This window comes from Botrytis fragariae (genome assembly GCF_013461495.1).
Source record: "Botrytis fragariae strain BVB16 chromosome Unknown tig00000050, whole genome shotgun sequence".
In the NCBI taxonomy this organism is placed as follows: domain Eukaryota; kingdom Fungi; phylum Ascomycota; class Leotiomycetes; order Helotiales; family Sclerotiniaceae; genus Botrytis; species Botrytis fragariae.
In genome coordinates this window covers 471414-486877 of record NW_023500992.1, presented here as the reverse complement: position 1 = coordinate 486877, position 15464 = coordinate 471414, and the positions used below count along the sequence as shown (strand labels likewise).

Sequence of the window (15464 nt, the reverse complement as noted above, 5' to 3'; positions counted from 1 at the left end):
AATATTTCAATACTATCATCTTATAGGATTAAATCAAATTCCTAATTACTCATTCTAAAATATGTCATAATTAAAAAACCCAATCAAAATAATTCATATAGTCTTATAATTCGATTATAATATAAACTAGTTTTACTATATTCTAAGGTATTTGAATTCTTAGAGCTCGAATTTATCAACCTCTTGCTTAAGATTCAAGTGAGAACCAATCGTATTCTATCCTCTTACTTATTTATAACGTATAAAATATTCAAGCTTTTTTCCCAGCTATATTAACTTTTATTTTGAAGGTATTATATTCTTATCTTTCTGAGTGATTTATATATTTAGATAGTACTATTGAGCTATATGTGTAATATCTACGTAGGACTATATTCTGCTGACTATTAGCTACCTTCTACTCTTTTACAATAGTGAAAATTATAATGTAGATCATATACTCGGGAGTATACTCACACCGTATAGTCCGGGACACAAGATTGATAACCAATAATCATGAATTATTTAGGACTGGGCAAGCACCAAGATGGAACTATTCAATTTGATGACAAATATTCGGCCTCTGTGACTTGAAGAACGTTGCATATTCTCGACCGGAAAATGTAAATGTAGGTTCTAAATGACAGCTCCAAATTCCACAATTCTTGCCTACATTTTTTGCGTGATGGTATCGTGACTTTCACCCTATAACATCCCGTAGGATGCTGCAAATATCATTGACCGTGAGAACCATCATTGTGAGCATGTTTGATGACATCGTCCAATGAAATAATTCATATTTCTATTCCTCTCATATTAACAACAATATAGGCAATTCCCATCTAATCAGATATTAGAGCAGAGTTCCCACCCTAGATGTCTTAAACTCAGCCCTTCTAAAAAAAAAGTTAATCCTTCTCATCACTATACCATACCTCTATGAAATTTAAATGTCAATTTTATAATACCTCGAAGTCATGATATGTTGGAACTGGCAGGTAAGCGATAGAGGGGGAAGTACAACAAATATATTGGACTACGGCCCACAGAGTAGTATATTGAAACGAGATTGATATTCAAGATTCAGACGCGTTCTATATCCTTTAAGTAGGTTACCTCAGTATACTTCTTGCCTGGCTGAGAGTTATTACCCATCTTGTTTGTAAGTCCGTCTTTTTTCTCCCGTTGCGTGCCCTCTATGTTGCAAGCTTACTCGATTTTGAATTCATACTCTGGGCTTCTCGTCGCGTGGCCTCCAAGCCAGTCTGAATTGTGATCATCCGATTTCGATGTATTTTGGATGTGTGTAGAGAAAGAGGTGGTGACCTTGAGGGGAAAACAAAGCTACAATATCCAAAATCGTATGATACTATCAATGAAACAGGACGTCCTTCAGTATTAAACATATCAATACTCTAGATGACTAAGTATCAATTGTGCCATGATTCACTTCGTCGCAAATCCGCAACCAAGTCGCAAAAACATTGTACGATTACAATGACGAAGAATAAATAAATCATCAACAGTATCATTTGAAAAGACACGCCAGTAACAATATCACCAACTTAATAAGTAAGAATACAAGAGACAAAAATTCACTTGAGGGAGTAGCGCACTCTACAGAGATGCTAGTTACTCGATCTTTGCGCCGCTGGTGTTTGTGACATGTTGACCAGCGACCACCCTAGCCCGAAGGCTTACCTGGCTCAAGGCCTGACTTGACCATTACAGTCGGTCAGGAAAGTGAAAACACTTTTTACCTGGGGCGAATCTGCTTAAAGCTTGGAACGACTCGTGATTCCCAAATACAGGTGTCTATTATTCTACGTCCAATCCAAGCTTCAACGGAGTGAAAGGCGGGAGACCCACGCACCAATCTCTCCTCCACTTTACGGTCATGCACTGATACAGATACACTCCGCCCAACTGGGTCAACGTAATATGAATAATGATCGATGAAGACTGCCTCTTCAACCGGGTAACGCATCCTCTAGTAACTTGGTGTGTTTCAGGCTCCCCAGGGGGTGATTTCGGTTCCCAAGATGTTCAAGTATTACCCACCACACCAGCCGTTGCTAAAACATTTGTTGAAAATGCGAAGCGTGTACTCTACCATTGAGCCAGCAGCCTGTGGGTGTTCGATGACTTACGCGAGTCTATCTAATATTATACCTATCAAACGTGTTCGCCGAAAAGTGAATTGATATTGTGGGCTGGGTACAAAAACGAAGGTCGCGAATAGCATGAAGTTCCTCAACATCGATGACAATCCGTATCAAGATCTCTCACGAGCTGCCAAGAAGTATTCAAGCTAAAATGATCCAGAAGGTTTGCCTCAAAACGAAAATGGTCGCAGCAAATTACGCCATCTTTCAACGTCTTTTGGTAACACATGTGCTAATTATGTACAACACTGGTGTTGCAGGTGTTGACTAAATATAGAATATAAAGACATTCGAGAGCTTACAGCATGAATATAGAGGAATGATCAAGAAACATTGACCAAATGAATGTATACGTGACGTGGACCAAAAATTGTCGATTAGTGCAAGGAAAGCACCATTCGACTGAACAACAAACTTGAAACAAGATAACACACAACAGATACACTATAATAAGTCATATTTCTGCTAATCTTGTCATAAGAGCGTCCTCTAAAGGATCATTATTGGCAGGATCCAGCCTTTGATGTTACTGTCGAATCCCATATCGTGTTTCTATATACCGCTATATAGGTAACTGTTAATTTGCAAGTTGAATTCACTCTTAGGTGGCGCATATCAAATCTCACTAGAACTTTGTCGCAGTTCCTACCTACAAAAAGATCTGATCTGTCTAACCAATCATCCAAGTCATCTTGCTGGAGCAAAATATGGTTGGCAAATGGTAGTAAATTGCGAGCTCATTATGAAACCATAGTCTTGCTCTTATCTCGTATCAGTAATTTATAAGTCGAGATCCAGAGACAGTCTCCAAAGAAGCCATGAGATGTAAGCAGAGCTGATATGATTACTTCGAAAGCCCTAATGCGTCTGTACATATAGTAGTGATTCGTCATTATCCTCAATGCTGACTAGATTGCGGGTACAGAAAAAGTAGTATGGTCTGTAATTTTAACACGCGATCTGCAGTAAAATGTCACAATGCACGGCAAAAGTCAAAATATGCAGTGAAATCTCGAATTCTATCACTAATTGTCCCAGAAGATTTCCATACCGAGATCATAACGTGTTGATCAATTCCACTAAATACTCAAAATATGCTTCTTTCCACGAGTAGCCAAAATAGAGAAATCTTCGGTAGCACAGCTTCCTAGAAACAACTAAATATAATTCTGGCCAGACGCCTTTTCGACATTTGCTATTAGATTTTCCGTGTCTATGTGATAGTTCCTGATGATACAAAAGCGATATTTCTGCTCAATTTCTACTTCTTGACTTGTTAATTAGAGTTCTTGCATTACCTCGCGTCAGCGGCCGAGGTGTATCGAGATGGCGTGCCATAATTCTCATTTCGCTGCGCCAGTATTGGCCTGTCATATCGCAATTGCAATTTTCAGCCTTGTGTTCTTCGTGATTCTGGATGTTCTGCAAGATGTGCGCCTCATAGCGTAGTTTTTCCTCCTTGAACTTGTTTTTTAAGCTGGGGCTAATCATGAATTTGTATGTGATCTCAGGTAGAGGTGCGTTATTGAGATGCGAACGCTGTTTGTTAGGTGTCAGTCAAGGAACTTTTGATTTTTTAGGGGGGGGGGGAGAGGGGGGTCATACATTCATGCAAAATTCAAGTGCCTGTCTTACGCGCATTGAGGGAGTACTCGGATGACGAAGAAGTTCTCGAGGTCCTAACATAGGTCGATACGCCTTCTTGGCTATGTCGAATAACCTCATACATGCCCCAAAATTGACATCTTCTTCGCCACATACATCCCAGAACGATAAGTCGTATGAAGGCATAAGATGGTACTGTCTAATCTTACGAATAGAATCTTCTGAGCTGTGGATGTTGCGTGGCTCTAAAACGATTCCAGAACCCATAAGTTCTTGGACCAGAAACCATTTTCTCAATCCAGTAAAAAGTCTCCAGATATGTTCATCCTCAGTAACATAGGATGGCTTCGTATACCAAGCTAGGTTTCTGATGCGCTTCACCTCGTAATCCGGGAACCATCTTACTGAACTGTAACGAAGAGGATTCGTACTAATCGCAAGCCAATCCTCTGACGACGGCCAAAGCTCGCCAGCCATGTCGTAATCAATCAGTAGAAAGTCCCGTTCAAAGTCGAACCATACATAAGATGTATCTTCATCCGGTTGGTCCTGTCCAGGTTTGCAGCAGCGAAACGCGCGGTGGTATTGTTTTGAAGCGACAGAGAACGATTCATGATTGACGCGGAGGATCTCAGGGATCGAAGTGTATGATTTCATTGCTCGTGTGACTGGATCTTGAACGATGTGAACGATACGAGGCTCAGGAATCGCACGTTCCCAGACGAAAAGACGGATTTCTTTGGGAAATCGACGGAACTGAGGGAAAGACGATGTATTTGCGGAGGAGTACATCGTGGTGTAAGTGTTTGTCTGCCGCAGAGACGGCGACAAGGAATTTAATTGAAAAAGTTACGTTGGTAAAGTGTGCGCGCGGAAGGTTGAATACGGGAGGTTAAATAAAAGAGGTATGGCAACTAGAATAAATGGAATCTAAGCCTTGTCTTTTTAAAGTAGCTTCTGTGTAAAATTTTGTTTGTGCGGGGTACCTTAGGCTGTAAATTCACTGTAGAGAAGCTCACATGTTCTAATAATATAGAAGGTGAAAGAGAGTGGCTCTCATCTCATAAAGAGTCGATCAATAGTCTCCATTCACTGCGGTAGCCTTGACCGCTTTTCGTCGGCTCACTTGCAAAGATAACAACTGCAGCAGGGAAATATTCCTTTCTTTTGAAATACCATACGCACTTGCGGTTTTCTGTTTCTCTTAACACACTTGACAGAAAATGCTGGTTTACTTGTAAGTTGTGAGTTATTATTCCCGCGTGCAACAGGATGCCTAGTTGTCTATGGTTGTGATCATGCTTCCTTTCCTTGGGTTAATTATCCAATTGATGATTGTACAAAGTTCTCCAGAGATAGTAAAAGATGAGAGAGACGCATCACATTAATGTTCTCTTCCCCTTGATCAAAACCTGCAGGTTCATGAGCTACAATACATTATTCATTTCCATTTCTCTTTCTCAGTATCACACCATTCATATCCATCTCGAAGTCTCACCAACAGCCAATCCCAACATCTAAGAAGAGCCAGTAATGTCAATCGCAAGAACCTTTCCTCCCTCGGTATAAACACCCTCATTCTTTCCACTCTGACTAACATACGCCCATCCCAGACCATCACCAGCTCTGCCCAATTGAACACTCGTTGGACCAGACAAAACAGTCTCATTCGCATTTCCAGCCAACGTATCATTAACTCCACCAATGACCACACTCACATCGCCACCCTCAAGACCAATCTTTAGCACACTGGCTCCAGTTCCATAAGCCAAATAAGCAACTCCCTGCTCGGGATCCAGTGCGAAATCATCGGCTCCATAAGCATCTGTAAGGATCTCTACTGGTCCTGTGACGTTCAAAGTACTAAGCGAGAACGGAATGCGTCCAAAGGTTGTAAGACCTGTGTTTGTGTAATAGATGTACACTTGATCAGTGTCACCAGTGGTAGGAGTCAAAACTTTAAGACCATTAACACCGAATGCTAAAGAAGTGGAAACGGGTGGTTTCAACTCTGCAAGGTCGAGAAGAACAGAGTACTCGGAAGTGAGAACGTTGATGGACCAGATAACTCCGAGGACGGGATCAGCTGCGATAATCAAATTTTGGGATTCGGAAAGAGTGGTGAGTCCATTGAGAGATCCGGCACCGGATATAATTGCCACTTTCGAGACAGAAGCACCGCTGTTGGTGGAAGGAGCGTAGGATGTGAGATCAACAGAGTAGATAGTGTTGACACCTGTGAGAGTGCTGGCTACCGAGGAGAGGGTGAAGTTTCTTGTGATGAGGTAGAAATGTGAGGGTGCTACTTCGGTGATACCTAGAAGAGATAGTTCGGGTGTGAAAGAATGAACGAGTGTGGCAGTGTCGTTTGAATCTGGTGCAGATGAGGAGATAGTAGGGTCGATGTAGTAAAGGTAGGGATTTGTGATATCAGTGACGAGTATTTTATCATTGGAGGTTATCACAATATTTTCGAGCCAGGTAGGGTTAGGAAACTGGTGGATTACGCGGGAAGAGAGATCTGAGCGGGGAGCATGTCGGATGGTGGCTGAAAAGGCGGAGGAGAGGAGAGAGGTGGAAACTAGAAGATTTCGAGGTGAGAAATACATGATTATTTTGTGATTTACTGAAAGGCAAACCAGGAATGAAAAAAAAACTCAAGATGAATCGTGTTCAAAGCAACGTCAAAAACATAAAGAAGGAATTGACACAAGGACAAGATCAGCTCATTTGTACCTGTAGATCTTCACGAGTCATTGAATTTTCACCCGAACCGTCCAGCATCGTCCGTGTGTAGAACACGCACGCATCTGTCGAGTATCCTTGATATTCGTCCCCAGCTACCCAAACCAGAAATTCTTCACCGTTGGCGGAAGCATGTCTTGAGTCCGCCCGGCAGTGCCAAGGAACTACCGTCGCAACGACACCCTCGATTACTCGATTGCGGGGTTGTTGCATCGGTATTTGCCCTTTTGATTCTGGATAAGGATGTCAATATCCGTGTGGAATTCCAAACAGTCCTTTAATTGGACGAGGAAGGGGAGAAATTGAATAAGATCCTAGTATGTGGCTAGGGGAATTAGTGGACTAAACTTAAAACAAGCATAATTCTCGGGACCGAAAGTGTATTGCAGAAATTTTGATGAAGTGGAAACTGTAGTAACAAAGGTCTTTAAGCTCATTTGATAGTAGAGATTACATTTAAATATTGAGAGCCTAGGAAGAAGATAATGACGGTTGTGCTGCGTAGACAGATAAGAAGAAAAAATGGCATCATCTGGGATCTGATTATAGTTCGGAGGTTATTCGGGACACTAAATATCCGACGAACAAGTTGAGACCCTGAAACTTAAACATGGAAAGTTGCGTTGCAAGCACATTTTTGACACATAATTCAAAGAATTCAAAGCAAATGACATGTTCTTATTGCTACTGCATTCATCTCATGCACCTTGATAGTCTTCGTGTATTGACCGAGATACGTGCTGCTACTTGACGTGCGCAATGCTTACGCCTAGTAGGCATTTTGTGCCTTGCGTTCATCGAAAATCTTCAAAGCTTCCTCAGCAGCTTTCACCCCAGAAAGTGCCATGGCACCAAATGTGGGACCCTGTAGTAACCAGCTAGTCAGAATTTGCGATATAGGGTTGGTTAAGAGAAGGTCAATTTCTTACCATGCGGTTTGCACCATCGACCTCTGACAATTCCATGCCTCCGACAATCAAACCTGGAACAATCTCTCTAGTTCTTTTGACGATAGCGTCTTCAGCGACCTGCAACATTGAAGTCAGTTTATGTCCACTAATGAAAAAGCTGCAATGCCTTACATTCATATCGAGTCCTCTCATACCACCGAGTTCCTTAATCTGATTCATTGAAACCAAACGCTTGACACAGAACGCGCCAAATGGGCCATCATGTCCAGTGGTAGAGATGACAACAGGAGCGTTGATAGTGTTTGGATCCATGCAACTCTGGTCATCATGATGCATTGTGACAAGTGTCCAATTTGTCACCACTCCTGCGACTCTAATGTTGCCGTCGGTAGTTTGACGTGTAATGAGATCCTCAACGGCGGTAGCATTGAACAGTTTGATGTTGGGGAATGCAAGAACCTTGGATAAAAGAGTTGATGTGAATAAAGCCTGTTGACAGCTATCGTTAGTACCATAATAGATGTTAAATGAGGAATATCTAGAAGGGCATGGATAACGAAAATTTGTGAAACATACAGCATGCTTGACCACAACAAAGTCTCCCTCGTCTTCAAACGGAACACCAAGGTCAGTCAAGAAGGCATCAGCAGGCTTTCGCATGACCATAGCACTGAAAAGTTGTCCACCCAACCATGCTCCTCCACCCGGAGAAACAGAAGCCTCAATGACGGCAATCTTGAGGTCGGGACGAGCCTTGCCTAGCATGTATGCGGTGCTGAGACCACAGGATCCAGCACCAACGATGACGATATCAGACTCTGCATACGTATCGAGATCATTGAAGTAGCGGCGGGTCATTGCACGCGAGACTTGAGATTCACGAATAGGAGCAAATGTAAATCCTTGATCCCATTTCTCGGCAAGGTCAGCGAGTGTCTTGTCTTGAGTAACTGCCTGCGAAGATTCGACTTTAACGTCGAAGGCTGATTTCAATTGAACTCCATCGATGGGAGATGTTTCCTCGGCGAACAATGCTGATGGTGGTGCCATTTTCGATATTTTTCAAGTTATTACCTGCGAGAGATTAGTGACGTCCATGAGGACGGAATGGAAGAGCATGATCCTTTCGCTGGTATTATCCAGATCAAGTTCATATAACCGTATAATCTCAGAACGACCCCTCATCAACGGCACTCTCATATCATCTTACCGAGTAAGGTGGTAAATGAGAGGCAGGCTGACGATTTACAGGATCGAACACCGGTTCATGCGAGAGTGACTTATACAATTGATGTGATACCTTGATCCGCAGAGCGGATAACGTCCATGCTGAGGATTACATGGCTTCCAGCTGTTGGAAGTGAGTTGTACTTGGTACGAGTTGTCGTTTGCTAGGATGAGTGGACGATGTCAGTGTTTCCCTCCAACTGAGTGCAAGATGACTGACATGGACGTTTGTTTGCTTTTGATACGTAAATGATGAGCTTTCTAGAAGATGGTGAGAAAAGAGAAGATTTTGTTGGGGATCATACAGAGAATAAGTAGTCGGAAAATCATGAGCTAAGTGAGGGGTAAACCTTTAGTGGCCCCGTGCCCAGGAGCTAACCTTTTTAAGATGCATCAACATCGCTATCGCTGTTATCTGATTGATTGATCGAAAATCTACGACGTCAAAGAATTACCTCACTGGACTGTCAAATTTCGATCGTCAATCCTAATTGTCATAGTATGTAACAGGCACGCTTTGATTGGAGTGAGCTCATAGCTTCCTGCAGTGGCTTGCGAGACTTGGAAACATGTCAAAATCCAAAAACCATATCCCATGAGTTTTAATATGCTCTCTTGAGGCAATCACTTACCTACCTTCCTAGTTTGAAAGAGTTTTCCACAACAATGACTCACCGCAGCGTCGTTGAATTGAGAGATGAAATGGCATGGCCTGTATACATCTAGCAGTAACTAGTAATGCTTGGTTCCATTGAATTCCGCTTGAGTACGCCTGGCAATTCTTTCTCCCTCGGCGAGAATGAGGAATAACTAAACTCTCTATCTCTAAGCAAGATTCGGCCATCTATTGATTTATCTCTATCATGAATAGCCATTTATGCTTCGTAATTCTCAATGACTTTTACCAGAATATCGATTATGACGCCAATACAAGCTTCTTTTATCTGTATGCAAATGTTTTTGGAGATGGATCGCATGAAGCAAAGAAAATGTAGTGAAAAAATTGAAGAGAGATTCAGGGACTGATAATATGTACTGGTTTTTTGTTTCTGGGATGGGTTATAAGATCATTATCAAGAACCTTTCTTACACTAAACTTCGATGTGTACTCTGGCTGGGAATGAGCAAAATGCGTGGCAACATTGATTTCAACAAACAACTTCGGTACAACAGGATACCTTTGTTGATGCAGAGCTCAGTCACACATTCTCGATCTCTTCTTTCTATGCAGACCTGGCTGGTACTGGGAAGGAGCCACCACAACACTTCGCTAATCTCAAATAAAGGCATATGCTCTGGTGTCAAAAGGTCTTCCACAAACTTATCAATCAAACAACACATATCGATATAGTATATAGCAGTTCTTAAATCAATATGGCTACAAATAAGGTGAGGAGCTCCATAAGTCACGGTTTATATGAGTTTGATACAAAGAGGTATAGATCACACCTTCACCGAAAGCAACAGTTGCTCTTATCAATGCGTCAGGTCCTCCGGGAAGATATACTATATCATTCGGGAGTCACCACTACGTGGTCGAATTATCCAAGGTGCCTTGGTTGGGAGCGTATATCGATTTGATGCCAAGAGATAATGCAAGTTATACTCAGCCTAGCGATGAGAGCGAACACGAATCAGATCAATCCGTCCCCTACTTGTTCATAGCTGCCCAGGGAATCATAAATGGCTATTATTTTTGCTTCAAAATGCTTCCTCCTGAGCTTTCACATTACTATAAACTCTGCCAAACGCTTGATGTTATATCAGCCGAGAATTTGTCTTCAAGCCCCAAGTCTCTACAGGAACTATTGAGATCAATTGACTTGTATAGGAATCCAAAGACTCCCCAAGATGTCAGAATGCGCCACAGGGCAAGAGCTGGCACTGCTGCCTTCAAATTTGTGTATTTGATGATATCGGGCGACTTTAACCTCGACTCCAAAGTTCTGAAAGCAAAGCGAAAACTGGCACTAAGGTTCGTCAAGACCGTCTTGTCTAACCAAGATGATTTCATATGGGAAATAAGAAAGGTGGTTCGAGCTGCATATCAAGTCCGATTCGAGGCCAATTGGGATGTGTTTAAGATGCTTGATCATTTGGTGGGGGCAAACCGCGACGAAGCAAGAAGGTTTTGAGGTAAAAGAGGCAGCGAAGGAAGAAGCAGAAAAGAAATAGGCGGCAAAGCAAAGGGTGTCAATACGACAAGACAGGGAGTAGGACTGTGATCATAACTTTGTATATTCAGGCTTATACAATTTCAGCGATTAGCAGGAATGATTCTATGAGTTAGCAGCAATGATAGAGTTGGTAATATCAAATTCAACACACGTTAGTATCATGGCTTTCAACCATTACATGTCTCGACGAAGTCTACAGCGCAAGTGCATGTGATGGCAGGCGATCTACTTTCAAATATTTATTAGCAGGACATCAATCTGTCAATTGAGCAGAAATCACATTTTTGACGTCATAAAAGGCGTGAGACAGACAAATGTGGCGGTGCTCATGTATGTGGCGGAGAAGGTATAACAACAAGGAACTCCGTTACGTTTATAAAGTCTGGATATTGCGTTACAATTCTCGAAGTAAAATCTAGTCTACTCGATTAAGAAAATGACTGATATGCATCCATTCAATATCTCGGTCCCTCAGGATAAGATTGACACCCTTCAAACCAAACTTTCATTGGCCACTTTCCCGGATGAGCTGCCATCCGAGTTGACCTCACAATGGGATCAAGGACCCCCATTATCCGAAATCCAAAGATTAACTGAGAAATGGAAGACCTGGGATTGGAGAAGCGCAGAAAACTCACTCAACGAATACCCGCAATTTACCACGAAAATTGACGTAGAAGATTTCGGAGAATTGGACATCCACTTCCTCCATCAGGAAAGCCCTGTCAAAAATGCCATTCCATTATTATTTGTTCATGGATGTGAGATAAACTCCACAGCTCCTCGTTCTACAATCATACTTATAGAAAATCACCAGGGCCCGGTTCCTATCTTGAAGTCCTCAAGATTCTCCCCCACTTGCAAAACCCCGCCTCCACATCTTCCCCACACCCCAATTTCCACATCGTTGCCCCATCTCTCCCAAATTTCGGATTTAGCTCCGGCGTAAAAAAGAGAGGATTCGCAATGGCTCAGTATGCGGAAACTCTAAATAAGCTCATGATAAAACTTGGGTACAACGAATATGTCACCCAAGCGGGAGACTGGGGGTTTTGGATTACGAGATCGATAGGAAAACTGTACCCGAAACACTGCAAAGCAAGTCATCTTAACATGGTATATGCACAACCTCCCAAGCTATTTAGTAATCCGATTGAAAAGGTTGGAGATATGTTTATGCCCTACAGCGAGCTGGAAAGGAGAACTGTCGAGAGGAGAAAATGGTTTCAGGCTGAGAGTAGAGGTACAACTCCCTATTTCCTAACAAGTTCATATACATTCATGAATCCATAGCTGACATAAACAGGCTACAACGTACTCCAATCCACCAAGCCCCAAACCCTAGCATATGGACTAGCCGACTCCCCAGTCGCGCTTCTGAGCTGGATATATGAGAAACTACACGATTGGTCTGATGAGTATCCATGGTCAGATGACGAAATTTTGACCTGGGTGAGTATATACTACTTTAGCACAGCGGGACCAGGAGCTCCGCAGAGAATCTACTATGAAACTATGCATACTTCAGAGGATAAGGAATGTACGGTTGAGAAATTACAACAATGGACAGCAGGTGTGAAATTAGGCCTGGCATACAATCCAAAAGATTTGGAAAATGTTCCAAAGCGATGGGGAAGGACGCTTGGAAATGTGGTGTATGAAGTTGAGAATGATAGTGGAGGGTAAATTTTGCAATCTTCCCTGAAAAATGGCTGTAAAGCTCACTATTATGATAGACATTTTTATTCTCATGAGAAACCGGATCTCTTAGTACGAGATTTAAAGACTATGTTTGGAAAAGGAGGAGGAGCATTTAGTATAGTGAAGGGAAGGGATGGATACGAATAAATGTATTAAGAGCAAGTCTTGGTAGGAAAATCAATGCAGAGATATTGGAATTCTAAGTAGTTTTAACATTTGAGCCGCTCATAAGCTCCAGCACATCGGGAAGAGGAATGCTAATCACGTGGATGTTTCGTCAAAATAAGGGGATTTGAACGTTGTCTTCGGTGGCATCTATCTTTCAGTAAATTCATGCCCTCACAAATACAGATTCTAAATTCTGGATGAGCCCTAGTACCCTGTTCTTCTGAATTTCCATCACGGGAGGGACGCACATTTTGACCCTTTCGTATCCTGCTTGTGCAAGAATTTTATCTTTAAAAAAAAGAGACATATCAATACTAAACTTAAAACCTATTCAATAAAGCCATATTTGCCGTTATAATTAAGCTAACAGCTCCGAATGTCTTTGGTACTCCATCGCTCTTGTAGTTCAAAGATCCCGGGTATTTTCTCAAGAAATATCTCATGCTAGACGTACATAACACATACTAGCCAGTCACTGCCTACCACGGAGCTCCTTCAAAGATCTGTGCAAGCCCCTTGTATTTATTCAAGGGCGATCCATCTTCATGGGCTGGAATCCACGCCTCAAAAGAGAAACAGTAAAGCCTAGGCTCAGGCGCCTTCTTCCCCAAAGTTTCCCAATTAGAATCGATATCAAGCTCGTAAAGCAATGCAATTGTAAGCTTCACTTTCTTTCAAAATTCAAATTTCTCTTTATTTTTCATCCCTTGCAAATCTCTCAGATGAAGCCAATAATCAGTTCTCTCTATCTTGGCATTTTCAAGCACATTTTTAATGCGATTCATGTGGCATCTTTCAATCAAGCAGCCAGAATTGTCCCATTAGTCGTCATGCCGCATCTCTGTGTCAATATCGATCATATGATACCCCCTCCTTTTGCATAAACGGTAAGAACTTGCAAAATCCTTGACTGAAAAATTTGAAACTACCTGAAGAACTTTAATATCAGGACACATTTTAGGGAGACCGGCCAGAAGAACGGGATACTTTCTCATTCGACGCCGGATGAGTCGATTGACGTCAGTCGGAAATGTGGTAATTGCAAGACGCTCAACTGTGGAGAAATCTATGCTTCTTCCGTAATGATTCAGCAATACAAGATCTGGGATATTGAGCATCAGCGTGTCTCTCACAGGATCGATGTAGGTTTGGACGAGACGTCTATCATTTTCCCAAAAATGACGAATTGGTGGTTTCTCATGATAATTTCGCATAATACCGTGCGGATCTTGTGTCGATAATCTGATGTGTTTCAACTGGCTATAAACCGCCGCTCGTGAGAGTTTGCATGCATGCAAAAGCGGCAGTAAATGGCTCGCAGGTGATATCTTATCGTTGATTGAAAGGAAAATCTTGCCAGGGTTCATATAAACTTCGAAGTAGAAATCCGCCACTCGTGAATTGCGATCAGGAACAGCCTCCTTGAAGACCTGCTCCCGTAGCTCGGGAGGCAAGAGCTTGAATTTAGGGAAAGTGAAAATATTATTCTCGGTTGGTGGGAATAACTGGTGTGCCGAGCTGTGATATGGGAAAGCTTCGTGGGATAGAGTATCAATGGGGGACTCGTAGAGGAAAAGCGGAGATATACCTGTTGGGAACTTAGTGCCACACACTTCCAATTGGAGATCAAATAAGATTAGTACTTTGCGGGGTCATCGATTCCATAGTAAAGCAGATAAGTAAAACCAGGTGCAGATCACTAATTCTCGAAAGCGAATACCGTTGAATGAGGTCGAAGCTGTGTGGGAGAGTCTTGTCGTGGGCGGTTTTCGTGGATTTGAAGTTGCAAATGATATGTAGCTTAGAGTTCAAGATTTCGTCTTCGATGAAAAATGATTTCCTAACTGTACATTGCCACGAAAGCGAGGTTGGGATGGCTGGTAGCTTGGAAAAATCGTCTTCCGTGGAAGTTCTCTACCATGTCACTTCAAGGATTGAGTGATAGAAATAGGAAACAAGTATCGTTTGTATGTATAACAATTTCTTATTCCAAAACTTGAGCTTACGATGAAGATGTGCAAAACTGATTATGTTTGATGTTGCGGCTCCTCTAACTTAAGAATCCGACAAGATAAATGAGTAGAAAGTTTCGACCTTACAAAGTGCTCATATGGAAAGTGCCTTCAAGGTTCAGGTGCATAAGGCAAGAACCTCGCACATGTGACAATAACCTCTTTCCATTTTGGATAGATGCCCTCTTTCAAAGTTGATACATTATTTTCAAGGTTCTCAAGCATTTATGGAAATCGCGCGGATCGGGTGACATGAATGTTCATGGCGTAGGACAAAACAATCAACAGAAACTGTAGATGTGTCAGTTTATTGCAGTCCAGTCAAGTTCAGATTTATAGAAGACGAAGGCTGATTTCGTAGTTAACGAGTATAAAGTCAGGTTTTCTAGACCCAATAACCTAGTACATGGGTGTCTTCAGCCTCTATATGCTAAACTACAAGCTCCTCAACTACCGGGTTTAAGAGAGATGCTTGTTACGCCAATCAATTATTCACAACTCATGTTCGATGGAACTACACGATTTGTGTGTAGTAAACCTATGTAGCCACGCTTCAGACATCTTCCTATTCTATTCATTAAGTGAAGATGGGATCGCAAATTACTTCTACAATGATCCTTAGTTAGAAATTCTGGTAAAGTGAGCTGGAATGATCGAACTAATGATACACAAATGACTTTCCAAGATTGAAATATGGTGATGGTATCTAGCGATCAAAGCAATGAACCATCAATTCATGAAACTTACCCAAAGTCTAATTTTCATATTAATCCT

General features: G+C 42.0%; 7 protein-coding genes across 7 annotated transcripts; 3 read left to right on the top strand and 4 right to left on the bottom strand.

The window, feature by feature from the left end:
* Positions 1–3223: 3223 nt before the first annotated feature.
* Bfra_004169 (uncharacterized protein) lies at positions 3224–4541 on the bottom strand (the record flags this gene model as incomplete). Its single annotated transcript, XM_037334574.1, has 3 exons — positions 3224–3291; positions 3410–3683; positions 3750–4541. The coding sequence occupies 3 exons, from the start codon at positions 4539–4541 to the stop codon at positions 3224–3226; spliced, it is 1134 nt and encodes a 377-aa protein (XP_037193108.1).
* A 725-nt stretch (positions 4542–5266) lies between these two features.
* On the bottom strand, positions 5267–6358 carry Bfra_004168 (putative six-bladed beta-propeller -like protein; the record flags this gene model as incomplete). The annotated part of the gene is made up of 1 exon (XM_037334573.1): positions 5267–6358. The coding sequence occupies one exon, from the start codon at positions 6356–6358 to the stop codon at positions 5267–5269; it is 1092 nt and encodes a 363-aa protein (XP_037193107.1).
* A 53-nt stretch (positions 6359–6411) lies between these two features.
* Positions 6412–6775, top strand: Bfra_004167 (uncharacterized protein; the record flags this gene model as incomplete). Its single annotated transcript, XM_037334572.1, has 2 exons — positions 6412–6534; positions 6590–6775. The coding sequence occupies 2 exons, from the start codon at positions 6412–6414 to the stop codon at positions 6773–6775; spliced, it is 309 nt and encodes a 102-aa protein (XP_037193106.1).
* Positions 6776–7147: 372 nt separating this feature from the next.
* Bfra_004166 (putative thiazole biosynthetic enzyme protein) lies at positions 7148–8811 on the bottom strand. Its single transcript, XM_037334571.1, has 5 exons — positions 8706–8811; positions 7982–8479; positions 7577–7894; positions 7424–7522; positions 7148–7359 (listed from the first exon to the last, which is right to left on the bottom strand). Exons 2-5 carry the CDS (start codon positions 8453–8455, stop codon positions 7264–7266), a joined length of 987 nt encoding a protein of 328 aa, XP_037193105.1. The 5' UTR covers positions 8456–8479; positions 8706–8811; the 3' UTR covers positions 7148–7263.
* Positions 8812–10006: 1195 nt separating this feature from the next.
* Bfra_004165 (putative geranylgeranyl pyrophosphate synthetase protein) lies at positions 10007–10767 on the top strand (the record flags this gene model as incomplete). The annotated part of the gene is made up of 2 exons (XM_037334570.1): positions 10007–10021; positions 10075–10767. 2 exons carry the CDS (start codon positions 10007–10009, stop codon positions 10765–10767), a joined length of 708 nt encoding a protein of 235 aa, XP_037193104.1.
* Positions 10768–11245: 478 nt separating this feature from the next.
* Positions 11246–12657, top strand: Bfra_004164 (putative epoxide hydrolase protein; the record flags this gene model as incomplete). Its single annotated transcript, XM_037334569.1, has 4 exons — positions 11246–11570; positions 11627–12052; positions 12116–12491; positions 12546–12657. The coding sequence occupies 4 exons, from the start codon at positions 11246–11248 to the stop codon at positions 12655–12657; spliced, it is 1239 nt and encodes a 412-aa protein (XP_037193103.1).
* Positions 12658–13499: 842 nt separating this feature from the next.
* Positions 13500–14343, bottom strand: Bfra_004163 (uncharacterized protein; the record flags this gene model as incomplete). Its single annotated transcript, XM_037334568.1, has 2 exons — positions 13500–14266; positions 14322–14343. The coding sequence occupies 2 exons, from the start codon at positions 14341–14343 to the stop codon at positions 13500–13502; spliced, it is 789 nt and encodes a 262-aa protein (XP_037193102.1).
* Between the last annotated feature and the right edge of the window lie 1121 nt (positions 14344–15464).